Below are 20,396 nucleotides of genomic sequence, written 5' to 3'. Positions count from 1 at the left end.
TCCCCCCGAGCCTGCTCCGCCCCTCCCCCCCGAGCCTGCCCCGCCCCCCCGAGCCTGCTCCATCCCCCCAAGCCTGCTCCGCCCCTCCCCCACCGAGCCTACCCGCCCCTCCCCCATAGCCTGCTCCACCCCCCCCCGAGCCTGCCCCGGCCCTCCCCCCGAGCCTGCCCCACCCCTCCCCCCGAGCCTGCCCCCCCCCGAGCCTGCTCCACCCCTCCCCCCCCAAGCCTGCCCCGCCCCTTCCCCAGAGCCTGCTCCGCTCCCCCCGAGCCTGCTCTGCCCCTCCCCCCGCCCCTGCCCCGCCCCTCCCCCCCGAGCCTGCCCCGCCCCCCCGAGCCTGCTCCGCCCCTCCCCCAGAGCCTGCCCCACCGAGCCTGCTCCGCTTCCCCGAGCCTGCTCCGCCCCCCCCGAGCCTGCTCCGCCCCCCCTCCCCCCGAGCCTGCTCCGCCCCCTCCCCCCGAGCCTGCTCCGCCCCTCCCCCCGAGCCTGCCCCGCCCCTCCCCCGAGCCTGCCCCCCCCCCCCCCGAGCCTGCTCCGCCCCCCCCCCCCCTCGAGCCTGCTCTGCCATTCAATAAGATCATGGCTAATCTTCGACCTGAACTCCACTTTCCCACCTGATCCCCATATCCCTTGATTCCCCTGGAGTCCAAAACTCTATCTGTCTCAGCTTTGAATATACTCAACGACTGACCATCCACAGTCCTTTGAAGCAGAGAATTCCAAAGACTCACAACCCTCTGAGTGAAGAAATTCCTCCTCATCTCAGTCTTAAAAGGCCGACCCTTATCCTGAGACTGTGCCCTCTAGCTCTCGACTCTCCAGCCCGGGGGAAACAACCTCTCAGCATCCACCCTGTCAATCCCCCTCCGAATCTTCTTTGAGTCAATGTGATCACCTCTGATTCTTCTAATCTACAGAGAGTATAGGTCCAATCTACTCAATCTCTCCTCATAGTACAACCCTCTCATCCCAAAAATCAATCATTAGGGAGTCTTAAGATTATACTTTCAAATGGCAGGCATCTCTCCAGCAAATGTTACAACTTTATATTCGTTTTTGCCACTCAGTCCCAGGAATCCATTGTTCATTTTTACAGATGAACCATAATTAAAGTGTCGCAGTTTCAGAATGCTAATTGACTGTGTTTCTATTGAATTTGATTTCAATTGATTTCTTTTTTTTTTTGAAGCCTTGACTTGTCACATTTGCTTTCAGGCTGATCTGTTGGTGCTGTCGAGCAGCGAGCCTCATGGACTTGGTTATGTCGAGACAGCTGAGCTGGACGGGTAAGAGTCTAAGCTGCTCCGTGCAATCCTCCAGAATCAGGTTAACTTGCTAATAAATGGGGTGCTGAATCGACGTGAACCTTTTAAGTGGAGATGGCAAGTAATTTAATGGCTAGTGGAATCAATAAAATATTATCCAGCCCTGTACCAGGTACATGTTCCAGAGCTTGTGGTGGCACATTTGTTTTTATCATTCCTTATCAAACAAAATGGTCCAGTTGCAACAACAACAACTTTTATTTATATAGCGCCTTTAACGCAGTGAAACGTCGCAACTCGCTTCACTGCAGTGTTATAAGACAAAACAGATAAATTTGACACCGAGACAAATAAGAAATTACGGCAGGTGACCAAAAGCTTGGTCAAAGAGGTAGGAGTATATTCAAGTTGCAGGGGTGGGTGGGAGCGGTGGAGGGAGAGTTAATTCTCTCCCTGCCCAGAGCCCATCAATCTTTATCACTTTGTGGCACTTGTCGTCGGGGGAGAGAGTTCCTTCAATGCAGGAGCTACTGTAAACACCATTTTAAAGAAAGCAATTGACAACTCTGTTATACCTGCTGCACAGAGGAAATTCCGCCCAACCCCGCCTCCCTGCTCACCCCAGTATGTTCTCCTGCAGCTGGGAGGTTGGTGTAGTCTAGGCCGCAGGCTTGTTTGTGGTCAGTGGCGAGTCATAATTGTCCATCAAGAGATGCGTTCAGGAGATATCGGGTCTGACCATTTTGTTCTGGTTTCTTTCACCAAAAGCGTGCTCTGTCTGACATTCCGTTCAGTGGCCCAACCACCAGCTGACAAAACCTATCCACGTGAGCAGAAATGATGGGCAGTTCGGTGCTCCAAATTTGTGATTTTGTGATTTGTGCCCAAATGTTCCTCGTGCCCTTGTTACCAAGGCCCAAGTCACTTTTAATTCGGAGTTTTCTCGGTCCATTTCTTTCTCCTCAACAGTCGCGCCTTCCCAGCACTCCCTCACACGCCCGCACGCACAGTATTTCTGGAATATCTACTTGTTACGGGACTGGATAAAATGTTATTGATTCCACTAGCCATTAAATTATTTGCCTACTCTACTTGAAAGTTTCACTTCAATTCAGATGCCAGTCGAGTGGCTCAGTGGGCAGCACTCTCGCCTCTGAGTCAGAAGGTTGTGGGTTTAAGTCCCACTCCAGAGACTCGAGCTCAAAATCTAGGCTGACACTTAAATGCCACACCGAGGGAGTGCCGCACCATCCGAAGTGCCGTTTTGCGAGTGAGGTGTTAAACCGAGGCCCCGTCTGCCCCCTCGGGTGGTTGCACAAGATTCCATGGCACTAAGAACAGAGGAGGGGAGGTCTCCCCAGTGTCCTGGCCAATTTTTATTCCTCAACTAACATCCCCAAAACAGATTATCTGGTCATTATCTCAGCACTGTTTGTGGGATCTTGCTGTGCACATACTGGCTGCCTTGTGTCCGACATTACGACAGTGACAACACTTTGTATTTAATTGGCTGCAAAGTGCTTAGGACGTCCTGAAGTTGTGAAATGCGCAAGTTTTTTTCTTTCATAGTTCACTGAGAAATTGAGCACATTCTCAGGGAAGACATAAATCTATTTGGAAAGTGGACACGGACCCTATTAACAACAGAATGTCCAAAAGGAAGTAAGCCCTGTGTAAATGCTGCCTTTATGAATCATAATGTTATGAGTTATAATTAGGAGTTGATGAGCACGACAAAATATGTAACTGGGACAGGAACTCTTAATTTTGCAAAATTAATTGTATAAAATGAGGAGAGAGACACATTTGCATATTTCATTTCTGTTCTCAATTAAAATGGATAGACAGGTTTTTTGACTGAAGAGAGAGAAACAGCACCAAAGGACTTGTCGAATACATGGCAAAATCCTACTCTGTGGTTTGCAGCACAAGTTCCTGTCTTACCCTTTCATTGATCTTTATAATACATTCATGTCAACTCAAAGGCAGCTTTTTTTTCCTCCTCAAAATGATGCAGTGGTTCCTCCTGCTGACTTTAATAGTCATCCCATATGTTGCAACTCCTTCCAAAAAAAAAAAATCATTATTCCTTCTAAATACCTGAGGACATTGTCATTTTACGTGCTTCAAGCCATGCAGAATTAACTGGCTGTTCCCCACCCTGTTCTGTAGAACTCTTTATCCTGAACCACTCCTTAATGTTTCTTCTCTCCCGTTACCAGCTGTTTTCACTGCTGCCTTTGTAAAATAACCATTGCAGAAGATTGTGAATGATCTGCCTCGGCAAAGACCCCTGGCAGTTGCGGGAATAATGGTTGCAATCGTTGTGGGGTATATTTTTCTTACAGCTCCTTCGCCCCTTGCTAGCCCTTCAGTGTTAACTAGCTGCATGTTTTAAAGTGTCAGTGTTCAACCTTTTTTGCCCTGGTTAACAGCAAAGCCAGGTTTACAGCTGGTTCATGTAACGGCTGGTCTTGTAGTCTGGAATCACCAGCACTATGGTCGAGTCTCAAATTTTAACAAGTGCCCACCAGCTCAGCACTTGTAAAGTGCAGCCACCTGGTGACTGAAACCAGTTGTTGCAGTCACTAGGTGGAAATGTCCTTTACTGTCGGCTGAGAGAGAGTCAGGTCACTCGCAGTTCAAAACAAGCTGCTGATTAAAGCACTGATGGGGAAAGAATTAAAGAAACTGCATGAATATAGCATCTGTCACAAAGCACCTTGCAGCCAATTAAATACTTTTGTAGTCACTATTGTAATGTAGGAAACGCGGCAGCCAATTTGTGCACAGCAAGGTGCCGTATACCACAATGAGATAATAAGCAGATAATTTTCTTCAGCGATGTTGGTTGTGGGATAAATATTGGTTGGGGCATCTGGGAGAAAGTCCCTGCTCTTCTTCGAAGTAGTGTCGCGGGGCCTCAGTTTAATGTCTCATCTGAAAGTTGGCACTCCGACAGTGCAGCTCTACTTTGTGCATAAGGTTCTGTAGTAGGATTTGAACCTTCTGACTCCGAGGCGAAAGAGCTGCCAACTGAGCCACGGCTGACACCGGAGTCAATTAGACACCTAGTTGATCTCTCGAAAGCTTTAAGGTAAATGGTCCATTTTCAGGTTTGCTCTTTACTATGTTAAACATTGATTTTGGAAGTCGGATTATAGAGGAGTTTTCTGTAGAATTGTGTAGTCTGGAGTTTTCTTTGTCATTTTATTCTTTCAAGGACAATGGTCTTTTGGTATTAAATAAAAATATCACTAGCAGCTAGTTTAGGAGTCTCTTCCGTGAACATGCCACATGAAGTATAATAGTTATTTATCTCTGCATTGAAACTTTTTACAGCTATTAAAAATTGCTTAATTAAATGCTGGAAGAATTTAATGTAGGGCGATAGAACTTGTCTTTATAAAGTGCCTTTCACATGCTGTTGATTCCCCAGATCCTGTAATTCTAAATAAATATGTAACTTTTTAAAAATTATGAATTCTTTGCAACATTTTTACCTGATTTATTCAAACATTGAAATCCATACAAGTGTTCCTGCTTCTGCTTTGTGCAAGATATAAATGCTATTTTTCTCTGACTTCTTCTAACAGAGAAACCAACTTAAAAGTTCGACAAGCGCTGACTGTGACTTCAGAACTTGGTACAGATATGTGCAGATTGGCAGAATTTGATGGTGAGTCTAAATTCTTCTATTAAGTTGACTATATTCAGGTTAAGCTCCGCAGGGAACTGTGCTTGAAGGGGATTGGGTTCCAATACTGGGAGCACAGAATTCACCCTGTGAAGTAAGTCCCAAGATAAAAGTGGATCGGGACCAGAAATTGCATTAAGTCAAGTTCAGTCAATTGCATTACATGAAGAATGAACAACATTTTATGGGCTGTTTCAGCACGTCAAGTTAATGTCACAGTTTTCTCCAAGTTTACACTTGCACTATGCAGAACTGTGCACTTAAGTCATTAAATCATCATCATTATGCTCCCACCACAAAATCTTCCAAATGGGTACGTGGAGGCTTAGAAGTAATGTGAGGAGCCATGCAGTGAAATTGTACTGTAAATGATCAGAGAAGGTGATGTAAAAGTAGTGAGAGTCTACTCTGAACTCCTACACGGCAAGCGAGCCCCAGGTGGGCAGAGGAAACGTTTTAAGGACACCCTCAAAGCCTCCTTTGATAAAATGCAACATCTCCACCAACATCTGGGAGTCCCTGGCCAAAGACCGCCCTAAGTGGGGGAAGAGCATCCGGGAGGGCGCTGAGCACCTCGAGTCTCGTCGCCGAGAGCATGCAGAAATCAAGCGCAGGCAGCGGAAGGAGCGTGCGGCAAACCAGACTCCCCACCCACCCTTTCCTTCAACGACTGTCTGTCCCACCTGTGACAGAGACTGTAATTCCCATATTGGACTGTTCGGTCACCTGAGAACTCACTTTCAGAGTGGAAGCAAGTCTTCCTTGATTTTGAGGGACTGCCAATGATGATGATGATTCATAAACTTACCATTTTTATTTTGAACCTGGCCATTAGAATACAGAGCATAGTGTAATGGGTTGCAAAATTCAAGGATATTTACATATGTGTGTGTAAAACAATGAATCACCTTTATACAGTGTATTGTTAATGCCACTGTTGCACTTGCTGATTTTACACTGAGAATAGGGCCCTACATTTTTTGTTTTTTTCGTTCCTGGGATGTGGGCGTCGCTGGCAAGGCTGACATTTATTGCCCATCCCTAATTGCCCCTGAGAAGCTGCTGGTGAGCTGCCATTTCAGAGGACGATTAAGAGTCAACCACATTGTGGGTCTGGACTTGCATGTAGGCCAGACTGGGTAAGGACGGCACGACAGATAAAATTTCAGTCGGACGGGAGCCGAGCCCAGGTTCTGCCTGACTGGAGTATGAGCTGCAGCTGTTGGCTGGTAGTTGCAGTGTAAATGTACCCCAACTTAACCAGCATCAGAACCCCAGCATTATACTGGTGCTTGACATCACTCCCAGGTATCTGTTGTCACATTCTATTTTGGTTTGGGCATGACCAGTTTTATTGAATTTTCCGTTTATTTTTCCATGAGCAGCATCTGTCATGGTGTAAAGCAACTGCATGTTGTCCCTGTTCTTGGTGAATCACGATGGTCACACAACTCCATGGATGATTTGTAACACCACCATCTCAATGGGCCTAGGTTGTGCGAATAAAATTCAATTTGTGTAATGCTTCTTTGCAACAATGTATGTTGGATCTCACTTTTCCTTCTCATTTCTCACTCTTTCCCCTCCCCCCGCCCCCCCACCCCCTCCCATCCGCCTTCCGAAGACTGAAGATAAGAACATAAGAAATAGGAGCAGGAGTCGGCCATACTGCCCCTCCAGCCTGCGCCGCCATTCAATAAGAACATGGCTGGTCTTTGACCCCGACTCCACTTTCCCGCACTATCCCCATAGATTGCGATTTAACCATAAGTAGTGCTGTAACTGAGGAATAGGTGATCAATATCGGACCTTAATGGTTCTGTGAGACAGGCTATTTGTCATTTTGAGCAAGGCTGAGGGAATCGCTGTATTGTACCTTGCGTTTTGTTCTCCGAATTGCTCTACAGCATCAGCCTTGAGTCTTAACATCTCCAGACCCCCTCATCGCCTCCCTGCAGGTCACCTCTGCCACACCAGTTATTAATAGTGGAGTTGTTGGATACTGAAATTGAACTTTTGGAAGCTGGGACTAATATGACTGTGTGAAGGATGGTATTAAGCAGATTCTGCCATCTGTAAATGTTGTGATGGAAGCATTGCTAATCTAGTTGAAAGCTGTGAAGGTGTTGGTATGCCGGTGCGTTTTTAAAACATGTCAGATAAAAAGCTTTAAAGGCTGATGTGCGATCACAGAGCTGATCACGCTGCTCCGAGCCTGGCAGCAAGTAGACCAGAACTGTGCGTTGCCACGGTATCCATCCTGAGCCAATTTTAACGGCTGCGGATCTTTTCATTCTTCTGAATGAAACATTTTACCCGCAAAATAAACGTTGAACAATTGGGCTGCAATATAGTCTGTTTCCTGCAGTATTGCTTTTTTCTGTACGCAGCTTTTAAAGTCACACACAGAATTTGGATCACTTAATCTGTGGAAATAAAGGTTGTAAATTATTTTGGTTTCGCTGCGGGGATATCGCCAGGGGAGATGGCTGCATGTCATAATTTTATACATCAATTCATACTGTGTCTATGATATCTATAGAAGGAATCCCATTGGAATTGTTTTATCCAATAGGTTTTGTAGCCACGAGAAGGGAAAGAGCTCGTGTAAAATGTCTACACACTTCAGTTGAAACTTATTATTCCATAACAGCTGGCTTAAACATATTTTTGAACTTAAAGGCTCATTTCCCAGATATTGAGCTATAAATTCAGCTGGACAAAATCCAAGGCGCTGCCTCCCACCAGATGATGCACTGGGGACCCGCTGATACAGTTCATTGTTTTCTACCCACGCGGGGTTAAAATACTGGCCAGTTGCCGTTGTACCAGTTGTGAACACAATATCTTGCGGCAGTGAAGATGAATATAATTCGCAGATGAGAATTCTAGATTCAACCTGGTCTGCCTTGCCCCACCATGATGCAATGTTAAATATTCATGCTTGACTTTACTTGAAAAGAGTCAAATGCTGAGAGTTCGAGTGCTAACCTCAGCAAGAAAGGGATATAGGAAAAGTGTAATGTACTTTGAGCAGTGTGGAAACCCATTTACCAACCGGGTAATATAGACTGTCAAAATGCTGGTGTACTTGGTTCAGTCTCAATTCAGTTTTGTCCGAGAGATGAAACCATTGGAGGAGCCTATCACGATTCCATAAATTCTTCTTCACACTGGATCAGCCTGTGATGGATTTACCAGCATTGATGTTCTGATTTGATTTTTCTTTTTACTTTTATAATGTATATGCTCACTGTTCAAATTCACTTGTACACCGAGCTGATCGATGAGAAACTCTGATCCCCGTGCTTACATAATGGTTAGCCAAAAATGTCAAATGAAAGCACTTGCATTTAAATAGATCCTCAGTACATCCGACACGCTTTACAGCAAATGGCTTACTTTTTGAAGAGCAGTCACTGTTGCCATGCAGGAAAATAGGCACAGATTAGTCCGACAGACAACAAATGAATGAATTAAGATGGTCCCGAGATGAAGCAGAGATAGCACTTGGGCCTACTTGACCTAGGTGCCATCTCGCTGACCCCAGATAATCTGGGGGGCATAATCCTGGCAATAACCACCAGGATCATAGCCCGAGCAATGTCAAGACCTCTGTTCTTAAGTGTGAAATGCAAATGAATAATTTCAACCAATTGCAAGATGTTGGGCTAGAGATTGCGTAGCGCTTCATTTGGGGCAAGAGCTTTTTGGAGGAGCGCAAAATTATCGCCGGGCGAAAACGAGTTGTTGCTCCCGGGAACTTCAGCTTTGTTGCCTCCAAGAGCGAAGTGGAGCGCTAAGGGGTTTGAGAGGGGCGATCATGGCAGAGCACTGAGCGATGTAGCGGTTCCGTCCTTGATTAATGGGTTTAAACAATCTTCAGGCTCTGTCTGTTGGGCCACAGGATAGAGAGTGCAGGGCTGAGCAATCACGGGGTCAAAAGAAATCAGAAGGCTGGGGAGGGCAATAAAGTTTGCCCTATCTGACCACCATTACCATTAAATATCGCTCCCCAAGCGGTCGGCCGAGGTCACAAAGTTAAGAACGCGCGGCGGTGCTCCAGGGGGCGGGATCAAATAACATATCGCTGCGCACCAGATGACGGAGTGCTCTACGGGGCGCAAGAGAGCGAGGCGGTAAGTGTTAGCGCCAGCGCAAAAACTGGCGGGAAAGTTCGCGGGCGTCAGTGAATTCGCCGTGCTCGGTCGGTAACCCCTTGGTTGCCTCGGTACCGCACCCTGCAGGCGCTAACGGGAAGTGCAAACCCGGACAATTTCCCCCCCGCCCCCTCCCCCCGTTGTATTCGGGGCCATTAAAATGCACAATCTTCAGTTCATTTGTGATTTTAATATTTGTAAAACTTTAGGATTGTTTGCTGCTCTGCACAGTTTGTCTCCCTAGTCGGCGGTCTGCCAATTATATTTTATCATCTGCAAAGACTACCTGCAGACTCTGAGTGCAGACTGCCGCAAATGAACGTGAAGCTCCGTAGGGTAGGAAATATCTTTAGTTCTTCTCTTGACTATATTAAACCTGGTTATCATTGCAATTACCTGGGTCACTGGCTTTGAAATGGCTCAGATTTGTATTGGAACTGATCCCAACAAATTAATTAGGATTTGACAAACTAGTGCAGCAAGTGAGACTTGCTTTGTGGCTACAGCCCTTTAAATAGCTTCAGCAAAACATTCACATTCTGTCTCCACACTTGGGAGCGGACTCTGGGTAACCAGGATGTTGTCCTGCAGGTTTAATTAACCCCTGAACCTCGGCCTCTGGGTGCGATAAATGATGCAGGGGCCGTACTGCCCACCATTCCTGGTGAAAATGTGCCCGTGTCAGAATTTGCATCCTTACGAGTGAAGAGATGGTTTGTAAAATGACACCTAGTGCTAAAATTTCAATATCGTCAGAGTGGATAAAATTAACGAGAACAGGTGACAGGCAGACATATTTGGCTCCCATCTCTATAACAGGAGGGTAAGTTGTAATTGTGAAGTATTACTTGATTTGACAGTAATTCCTGCACAATGGTAGTTTAGTTCAACACGTCAGCATTATTGATAGCACAAAAATCTTATTTTGATTTGTACATTAATAGAAGATATTTAATGTCCTTTGACGAGAAGCTCACACTGTGCAGTTTAAAAACAGAAATCAAGTGAATTTGCCTTTCATGGATATTCAAAGTAATTTTAAAGATGATTGAGAATGTTGCTGATTGACTATTTTAGCAAGTTTCATTTTGACTTGCTCAGAACCAAAGTGTTCCATTTGATGGAGAATGGAATGTTACACATTATCCACCATAATTCATGGTCCGTTAACGAAAGTGTAGGAACATGGAGTTTTGTAAAAGTGCAACGTCTGAGAGGGCGCTTTTGTTAGCCAGCCGTTCAATATGGCCAACACCTACATTTTGAGGAATTTCACCCCATATATTCTTTTAGTTTAAATCCAATACCTAATTTTCTGATCTTTTTCCAAGTTATTTATGGGTTGGTGTGTATGGATACTTGGCTGCAATAAATCACAGTTGTTTGTTTGGTTTCTGTGACTGAGTAAGTTGATGTTCTTTTAAGCAGTTTCTATGTATGGTCCTTTGCACATCTACAGGCACATATCAGACTTTTGTTTATTAGATTTTATAAGCACTTTTATTATACATCACTATTAACTTGTTTTCCAGGGAGGCCAGATCAGCTAATCTCCATTTTAAACACTCCAGAATCTCTTTTGAAAAATACCTGGGTTGCAATTTAGTACTATTCCCGAACAAATGGCCAAATATCATTCCAAATACTCTAAAGCTGATGAAGAGGGGAAAGTAAATGTCCGAATTCAGTTGTTGGCATTTTTTTCTGGTTGTCCTCAAACATTTGGCTGAGAATGAAAGTAAAAAGGACCGTGTTGATTTTTTTCCTTCCACGATGGTAGCGCAGATGTTGCCAAAAAGATTACCACAAAAGTGTGAAGTTGGATTTGCCCCTTCGGTTTGACTCTGCCACCAGCCAGGACTTGTATTGGTTCCCCGAACAATAGCGCTGCCCAACTGTAGAGAGATTTCCCTCATTACTCTCATGGATTCGACTCGAATTAGGAGTATAGATAGACTGAGAGACAATATTGGGTACCATTGGGCAAGTCCCAAATTTCCCATAGTTTAATCCTTTTTTTTAATAACCTGCAAGTTATGGCTAACTGTGCATTTTCATTTTTACCCATGGGGAATAGAGTTCTAAGGTGTTTTGTTCTCATCCGTATTTTCAAATCCCTCCATGGCCTCATCCCTCCCTATCTCTGTAATCTCTTCCAGCCCAACAAACCCCCCAGCCCCCTCCAAGAGATGTCTGCGCTCCTCTAATTCTGCCCTCTTGAGCATCCCTGATTATAATCGCTCAACCATTGGTGGCCGTGCCTTCAGCTGCCTTAGCCTCATGCTCTGGAACTCCCTGCCTAAACCGCGCCTCTCTACCTCTATTTCCTCCTTCAAGACGCTCCTTAAAACCTATCTATTTGAGCAAGCTTTCGGTCACCTGCGCTAATTTCTACTTATGCGGCTTGGTGTCAAATCTTTTATCTCGTAATACTCCTGTGAAGCACCTTGGGACGTTTCACTACTTTAAAGGCACTATATAAATATAAGTTGTTGTTGAATTCCACAGGCAGGAGCAAAGGATAAACATTATATGCGGTATATTTTCTGGGGTGTGGGCTGGTTAGGTATGACTGGTTTGTTTATGATGTTTGGTTGCCTTCTGGACTCATGGAGGAATTATCCCGAGTCTTTCCTGAAATCAGCTACAAGAGTTCTCCCTCTTTTTTGCCTCCCCCAAGAGTTGGGGTGGGGGGGCGGTGGAGGGAGGCTAATGGGCAAGGTTGCATCTTCTAGATGACACAGAACGCATTGATGTGCCTGACTACCTCTTCTTGCCTTCGGTTCGTATACGTGAAGCTTTTTATTGAAGCTGATATTTTACAGGACTGATGCAGGACGTTGAAGTGTAGCTGTAACAGGTCTTCTGTTCCGAGCATAAACACGGGCCTGGCAACAGAGCACATCTCTGACTCTGGCATGCACTAGGTCCTCCTCATCCAGCCACTAGTCTGTGCTACTTTGAACTGTGAGGAGTTCAGAAGCAAAAGATGGGTGTTGTCTGCCGTGTGTTAAAATGGACGGCAATAGGCCATCACTGGGTCAACATAAACTTTGTCGAAAGGTGCAGCGCCTAAAATCCGGAGCCCTCGGGAACGAGATCTTTTCGAATTCTGGGCTTTTCCAGGCTTTCGATTTGCTTCTGACGATACAAATCCAGGTTCGGGTATTTCCGTGATGAGCAAAGCTGAGTTTCTCTCAAAATTCTTGCATGAAGATTGAGGACTTGCAGTGAATCTCTCCACACATGTGAGCAACTTTCAAAACAAGTCAAGTGAATGAAATGTATGTGTTGTACTGACCTAATTGTAATGGCCCACGCAGTACAATGTTGGGAACAGAAGCGGGTGGCAGGCAGTATCAGCGGTGTTCTTCACTCGCTGGTGGAACAGTACGCTCACAGTGAGACAGAGCCCTCGAGGACTATGTCAAATTCACAAAAGGGAGAAGGAAAGAGCCGAAAAGACATTTTGGCCAAAAATTGTGGTCAGAGGCTTCCCGTGGGCGGATTCCTCCGACCAAATTTTTTTTAATGAAAGTACCTGGTGGTCCCGGCAGAACAAACACTTGCTCTCCCCGGCCTAGCTGCGCAGCCCAGCACGGAGGCTCACGTATTCCAGGAGCGTATGTGCATCCTGGGATCACGTAGGCCTGGACCACCAATCACAACGTAGTACAGGTGTAGCGCCTAAAATCCGGAGCCCTCGGGAACGAGGTCTTTTCGAATTCTGGGCTTTTCCAGGCTTTCGATTTGCTTCTGAAGATACAAATCCAGGTTCGGGTATTTCCGGATTTCGGAACGTCAGATAGGGGGTTGGGGGCTGGGGGGGGGATTCCCGCCGAGGAGCTGTTCAGGCCGTCCGGCAGGCCCCCGCCAAGGATGTTGTCAGGCGGGTGGGCCTCGCTCAGGATATTGTTTGGTGGGCCCTGCTAAGGAGGTTGGTGGGCCGGCGAGGAGGCCCTGAGATAAGGGCAGCAGCGGTGGAGCGAGGCCCGAGGTCGGCAGGGTCGTCGGGTCTGGATTCTGGCCCATTCGCAGGCTCTGTCTCCCCGCCGCTCACCGGCTCTGAGGAACAACGTGGTCTGCCCGTTGCGGGGCCCAACTACCGGTTGCGGTTTCGGGCGGGAGGCCTCGGGGTCGAAGTTGAAAGGATGCAGGCGCAGAAGGCCAGAAAAAGGACAGTGCAAATAGACACTCGGAAAACTATAACCAGTTCCTGATGTCCAATAAAACGGCAGCAGTGGTTATAATCTGAAACTGTTGAACTCCGTCAGAATGGAAGGTTGAGGAAAAGCATCTCATCTTTCATTAAAATTTGATAAAGAATATAATTTGATTGAGTCAGCGCATTTCTTCTTTTTCACTTATTTTCTATTTCACCATCTGGCATCAGGAAGCTTGCCAAACATTGACGGAGGAAATTCATGTATCTTGGGAAATTATAGAGCAGGGGAAGAAATTTGATCGTGGTCTGCAAAAGGATAAAACAGTCAGTCTGATCAATTGGGAAAAATGAAGCCCCAATACATTGCACTGATTTTAATGGACTCCCAAACTGTCCCCATGAACATTTGTTTTAACGAGTGCACAAATGCATTATTTATAAAATCAAGAGTAAAATATTACACTGGTCTTTTCAAGCAGCAACTAAAATTCAGTCATTTGTATTTGAATTAATATTCTGGGCCTGATTATCGTAGACTCACCCAGCACAGTAAGAGGCCGTTTGGCCCATCATGTCTGTGAAAGAGCTTACCAGTTCGTCCCATTCCCCCGATCTTTCCCCATAGACCTGTAAATGTTTTCCTTTCCAAAAAAACATCCAATTCCCTTTTGAAAATTATTACCGAATTTGCTTCAAGCAGTGCATTCCAGATCATCATAACTCGTTACATAAAAAATATTCTCCTCATCTCTCCCAGCCCCCCTCCTCCCCCAGTTCTTTTGCCAATTATCTTAAATTTATGTCCTCTGGTTACCAATTCTCCTGCCAGTGAAACGTTTCTTATCTATTCCATCAAAACCCCATGTAATTTGGAACACCTCTACTAAATCTAAATCTATTTTCTGAAGGGAATATCGTCTATCATTTTGTTATGTTCAGATGGTGAGAGCTGCTGTTTTAATCTAGTCGCCTATTAAATTGCAAACACAAACTCTGCTTAGGTACGACTTTTCCAGGTTTAAGCCTCTGAGTGTCAACACTCAAGATAATCTGCATTGCCTACCTAAGAAGAAAATAACATTGGGATCAGTTTTCAGATGAAGAATTTTCAGGTCTCCGATGTGTATCTTTGGACCAGTATGTGAATCATTGAAACAGAGTTCAAGCACAATTTTTAACGAAGAAAATCACAGCACCCTCTACAGCTGGTGTGGGCTCTCAGAACTAAAACTGTCTGAACATGTTGGGCATCTCCAAGGGAAATGATCCGTTTTAAAAAGCCATAAATGTGGATCGTACAGGTAGTGAAAAAAATCTATTGGTGCAGTCAAGGTCATTCTTGTGACGTTAAGGCTGATTACTTGGGCAGAGTAAGGGGACCTTTACTCTGCAGCTGGCCGCATTACATCGGGCTTATGAAAAATGTAAGAGTGTTTCATTTCACACTCATGGTATTGATCTTTATTATAAAATTCAACAGAAAATCTATGCTGTTGAGTTGCTACGTGTATTCTATTCAGAAAATCTCTTGTGACATTTTTACGCTTAAGCTAGAAAATAAAGAACATGTTGCAAAGAGAATAGTTATGTTAATCACAGTTGGAATGCAATTTATTGAATATGTTAATGTGTAAGCCAGGGTTTGCACTGGTGAAAGGGTTGCCAGTATTGTTTGAACTCGAAAAGTATCCGTGAAATGAATGAAGGAAATTGCATTTCCAGGACTCTGTTTGGATTGTTTGAGTGAATCTTGTAAATTACATTGATGCGTTTACCTTCTTTTGCTGTGGCAGGGGAAATCATCTGTGAACCGCCAAATAATAAATTGGACAAATTCACAGGGACGCTATTTTGGAAGGACAAGAAATATTCACTGGATAATGAAAAGATGTTGCTTCGAGGCTGTGTGTTGCGAAACACAGAGTGGTGCTTTGGTATGGTGGTCTTTGCAGGTAACTCTCCCGTCAGCACCGACTGGATCATTAAAGGAAAGAATTGTGATAGGCTGATAAAAAGAAAAACTTGCATTTCTGTAGCGCCTTTCATGACCTCCGGACGTTCCAAAGCGCTTTACAGCCAATTATGTACTTCTGAAGTGTAGTCACTGTTGTAATTTTGCGCACAGCAAGCTCCCACAAACAACAATGTGATCATGGCCCGATAATCTGTTCTAGTGATGTCGGTTGAGGGATAAATGTTGGCTGGGGAGATCTCTCCTGCTTTTCTTTGAATAGAGCCATGGGAATCTTCTGTGTCCACCTGAGAGGACAGAGGGGGACCTCAGTCTAAAATCACATCCAAAGGGCAGCACCTCTGATAGCGCAGCGCTCCCTCAGTACTGCACTGGAGTGACGGCCTGGATTTATTTAATGCTCAATTTTTTTCGGTAATATAGATAGATGTCTTTATATTCCAGGGCCTGATACCAAGCTAATGCAGAACAGTGGCCGCACCAAATTCAAACGGACGAGTATAGACCGACTGATGAATACCTTGGTGCTGTGGGTAAGTCACTAAAATCTTGAGAGGGTGTTTACCCGGTCACCTCACATGACAAACCTGATGTATTGTAGAGTGTCTCCAATATCCATTACTGGGATTGGATTACTAATGCACTGATGCTTCCTTACTTTGTAGAAACTACACTTGCCTTCCAAGTCCTAGTCATTACCACAGATGATGAGAAGCTCTATCCATCATCACTGTGAAATATCATTGCAATTGAGTCCTGAAACATTTACAATATCCTGTAAATATTCAATCACATAGTTGATGCAAATAGCATAGATCATGAGGGAGAAAGGAATAGAAGGTTATGCTAATAGGGCCAGATGAAGTAGGGTGGGAGAAGGTTCCTGTGGAGTATGAACACCGACATCGACCAGTTGGGCCGAATGACCTGTGTCTGTGCTGTACACTCGATGTAACCCGATGGAAATCAGTTTTTGTAATGGTTAATAAAACATTAGCTTTATTTAATCTTTTAAAAATTATTTCCTGTGATACGGGTGTCACTGGCCAGCATTTATTGCCCATCCCTAATTGTCCTTGAAGGTGGTGGTGAACAAGAATGTAGCTTATTGGGCCATTTCAGAGGGCAGTTAAGAGCCAACTACGTTTGCTGTGGGTCTGGAGTCACATATAAGTCAGACCAGGTAAGGGCGGCAGATTTCCGTCCCTAAAGGACATTAGTGAACCAGATGGATTTTTACGGCAATCTGATAGTTTCATGGTCACCATTACTGATACCTGCTTTATATTCCAGATTTATTTAATTAATGAATTTAAATTCCCCAGATGCCGTGGTGGGATTTAAACTCACATCTCCGGATCATTAGCCCAGGCCTCTGGATTACTAGTCCAGTGACATAACCACTATACCACCATTCCTGATAAATATAAAATAACCACACCCAAACATTAGATTTTTTTTTTACTTTACCCAGTTCCTTCTGTGTTTTCTTGGCCAGGGTGAATGGAACAATCTTGGATGTAGACTGGTCAGGGCCTCCATGCTGCCCATGGCCGCCGCTCACAGGTCAGGGCCTCCACGCTGCCCATGTTCGCAGTTCGCCACTCGCTGCTCGCCGCTCCTTTTATGGTTCAGCGGCAGGTTGGGGCCATGAAAGGAGCAGCGAGCAACGGCCATGGGCAGCGTGGAGGCCCTGACCTGTGAGCGGCGGCCATGGGCAGCGTGGAGGCCATGTCGCTACAAGGTACAGTGCGAGCTGGTGCAGGAGGGCGACGGCTGTGATGTCATCAAGATCCAGGTCGGTGACTGGAGCGTGGGCAGGTCCAGCAGGAGCAGCGCGGTCGGGGCGAAGGAGCGGCGAGAGACTGTGGAGGGACGTGATCGGGGCCCAGGGGAGGCACAAGTTCGGGGGCGGGGGCGCAGGGGCAGCGTGGACCAGCCCACACTGCAATATACGTGTGTGCATTCGGTCCGTGCAGCAGAGCTGGTCTCCAGTCGTCTTGGGTAATCCTTGCCACTGGACCAAGACCTCGCTCTGTCAAGCCTGTGTGGTGGCTGGTGTGCATGTTAAAAAAAAAAATGCATGCACAGGCATCTTCCACCCTTCAGGATGTATTTCGGGTCCTTCATTGAAACACATGTGAACTCATCCTTTTTCTTTTTGGTGTGGAAGCAAGTCATCCTCGTTTCGAGGGACTGTCTATGTTAGACTGGCGCACAGCACTGCTAACGATGCTTGACTAAACAGTAGATAGGATGTAGTCTTCTGTGGAACAGGACTGATGCTGCCAAATTCGAAGTCCAGGGCTCTGCAGCAAAAACACGCTGGGACACGCACAGACTGTGGTACTTCATAAAGGAAATACTGCTCTCCTCACTCTTGTCCCCTGTGGTAACAATGATTCTCTCTTCAGATCTTCGGCTTCCTTGTGTGCATGGGGACCATTTTAGGAATTGGAAATTCCATTTGGGAGAATGAAGTCGGATTTAATTTCCGCATTTACCTGCCCTGGGACCAGTGGATGAAAAATGCCATTTTTTCAGGATTTCTAAGCTTCTGGTCATACATAATTATCCTGAACACTGTTGTGCCGATCTCGCTGTATGTCAGGTGAGCCATTGTTTTCAGAGAATTTTCAATGGGGAAGATTTACTGAGCCTTTCTCTTGTGCCATTGCTTTTCATATTACCATTTGTCATTTGATGTTGACTCCAGAGAACAGTCATGCACAATTTGATTATAACTGATGGATCCACAGCGGCATTCGGCCGTTGGACAATGTGCTGTTTTATAAACACGGGGAAATGGGCCCTAGCTGGGGTTGTGTGGATTGGTCCCTTCGAGCTCACAAGGTGTAATTGTTGTTAGCAATCTGCCGTGACGTCGGTTAGAAGATATTTTGTGTTGTGGAAAGTTTATCTGCAGTTCGATAAATCCGCAGGGCGCAAGAAAGCGGCAGCGAATGATGGGGTTTGTATTTAGTTTTACGTGTGGAGGGAGATGCTCCCCGAAACCTTTCAAGATTGGTGCATTTGCAAATTTCCTCCAACAGCCAGCTGGACGATATTTGCCTGGAATTAAATATGAGAAGTGCGACACTGAGTGTGATGTGGTGGACAATCAATGCATGTCCATATACATTACATGGCAGTATATAGAAAGACATATAGGGATTCATAGAATGGTTACAGCACAGAAGGAGGCCATTTGGCCCGTCGAGCCCATGCCGGCTCTCTACAAGGGCACCTCAGCTGACCCCACTCCCCCCGCCCTTTCCCCGTAGCCCTCACATTATTTTCCGTCAGCTACTTATCCAATTCGCTTTTGAAAGCCACGATTGAGTCTGCCCCCACCACCCTCTCAGGCAGTGCGTTCCCGATCGCAATCACTCGCTGCCTTTGGTTCTTATGCCAATCACTTTAAATCTGTATCCTCTGGCTCTCGACCCTTCCACCAATGTTGACCGCCTCTACCAAATCTCCTCTCAACCTTCTCTGCTCTAAGGAGAACAACCCCAGCTTCTCCAGTCTACCCACGTAGCTGAAGTACCTCATCCCTGGAATCACTGTCTTGTAAATCTTTTCTGCCCCCTCTCCTTCACGTCCTTCCGAAAGTGTGGTGCCCAGAATTGACCATGGATGAGCATGTTCATTTAATTTGGTTACACCTTTGAAGTCACTTCCTTGAAGTAAACAGAGATGGGCATATCTGTCACTTCCAGCTGGCAGAGAGCACCTTGTTTTTTTTCCTGTTACTTCTGATGATTTTTAAGATAGTTGACTTTGAACATTTTTTTTAACTGCTGTTTTTATGGCGATAATTTAAATTCAGAAATATTCTTCCAGACGTTTGCAATTTCCTGTTTTGATCTGGTTTGGCTTTCAATTGTTGCGATATTATATATTATTTTATTTTTTTCGTGATCTCAATTGCTCTTTGACTTTGTGTTCCTTTAAGTGTTGAAGTCATTCGGCTCGGGCACAGCTACTTCATAAACTGGGACCGCAAGATGTTTTATGCCCCAAAAAACACATCTGCTGAAGCACGCACCACAACACTCAATGAGGAGCTGGGGCAAATCGAATATATCTTTTCTGACAAAACAGGAACACTTACACAGAACATAATGATTTTCAACAAATGTTCCATTAATGGAAAAACCTACGGTAAGCTTCTGTGGAGTTCTTAAATAATTTGTACTTTACCCTCACAGGTGCATTTCAAGGGGACAGCAAGCCCAAGGGTCAGAGATCAGACTTTCCTGCCTGTTAGCGTGAATGTTTTCTCGGAAGAATCACTCAACACTCAGAGTCGGTTCCAACGCCAAAGCGACCTTTTATTACGCCGGCGGGGAGGAAGCCTCTAGTCTAGATCCAGGCACCTCTCTTCACCGAACAAAGGAATTCATCGATATTTATATGTTTTACAATAGTTTATTACAGTTACTCAGCCCACTTTGGCTGGACACAATCCAATCATAACGATTATAGATTACATCTAGGTTTCTTTAACCCAATAGAATTCCCCATATACCTCAGGGGCTGTATGTTCGGTTCTTGTCAGCTCGGGCTGATTAATGACCTCGTTATGTGAGGTAGGCCCCCCACTTATCTCTGTTCCTCGGGGCTCTGCTGTGCGAAGTCCTTGATTAAGGACATTCCATACCAGGTACTATAATGGTTCGTTATCGTTATCTTGTCTCAAGCGGATGATCCAAGGCATTCCCGGTAGTGGGCCTCACAGGGTCATTGCTCGGTCAGCCTCAGTCAACAGTTCATTGCTTGACTAACTGAGTTTCCATCATGCTTGGGCAGCCATTTTATATGTGGCCACTTTAAACCTATATGAGTTTAGATATATTTAGCAGGTGCCTAATGCCTACAACACTGCCCCTCCAGCCCAGCCATAATATTCTCTCAAGGATTAGCTTCATTTTTTTTTTTGTAAAATTATGAATTTATGAACAAATGGGAGAACCTCGAGTCATAAGAAAATAAGAAATAGGAGCAGGAGTAAGCCATTCGGCCCTTTGAGCCTGCTCCGCCATTCAGTAAGATCAAGTTGTGCTGTCCTCGGTGCTGGACTTTGCAGTAATATCAGTGATGTGATTCACAGGTGAAGCTCCACAAAGTGGCT

General features: G+C 45.4%; 1 protein-coding gene across 5 annotated transcripts in view; it reads left to right on the top strand.

Moving 5' to 3' along the window:
* atp8b4 (ATPase phospholipid transporting 8B4) overlaps positions 1 to 20,396 on the top strand; it is a 279,883-nt gene that overhangs the window by 189,216 nt on the left and 70,271 nt on the right. For all 5 annotated transcript variants that reach the window (XM_070858401.1, XM_070858399.1, XM_070858402.1 and 2 more), the window contains 6 exons: positions 1,216 to 1,286; positions 4,862 to 4,944; positions 15,081 to 15,239; positions 15,704 to 15,792; positions 17,674 to 17,870; positions 19,218 to 19,426. In XM_070858401.1, the coding sequence (XP_070714502.1) occupies positions 1,216 to 1,286; positions 4,862 to 4,944; positions 15,081 to 15,239; positions 15,704 to 15,792; positions 17,674 to 17,870; positions 19,218 to 19,426 (808 nt within the window). The remainder of the gene's footprint in view (positions 1 to 1,215; positions 1,287 to 4,861; positions 4,945 to 15,080; positions 15,240 to 15,703; positions 15,793 to 17,673; positions 17,871 to 19,217; positions 19,427 to 20,396) is intronic.

Source organism: Pristiophorus japonicus, chromosome 17, assembly GCF_044704955.1.
Source record: "Pristiophorus japonicus isolate sPriJap1 chromosome 17, sPriJap1.hap1, whole genome shotgun sequence".
Taxonomy (NCBI): Eukaryota; Metazoa; Chordata; class Chondrichthyes; family Pristiophoridae; genus Pristiophorus; species Pristiophorus japonicus.
The sequence above is the reverse complement of the archived record's forward strand: the minus strand, read 5'-3'. Positions and strand labels throughout refer to the sequence as shown.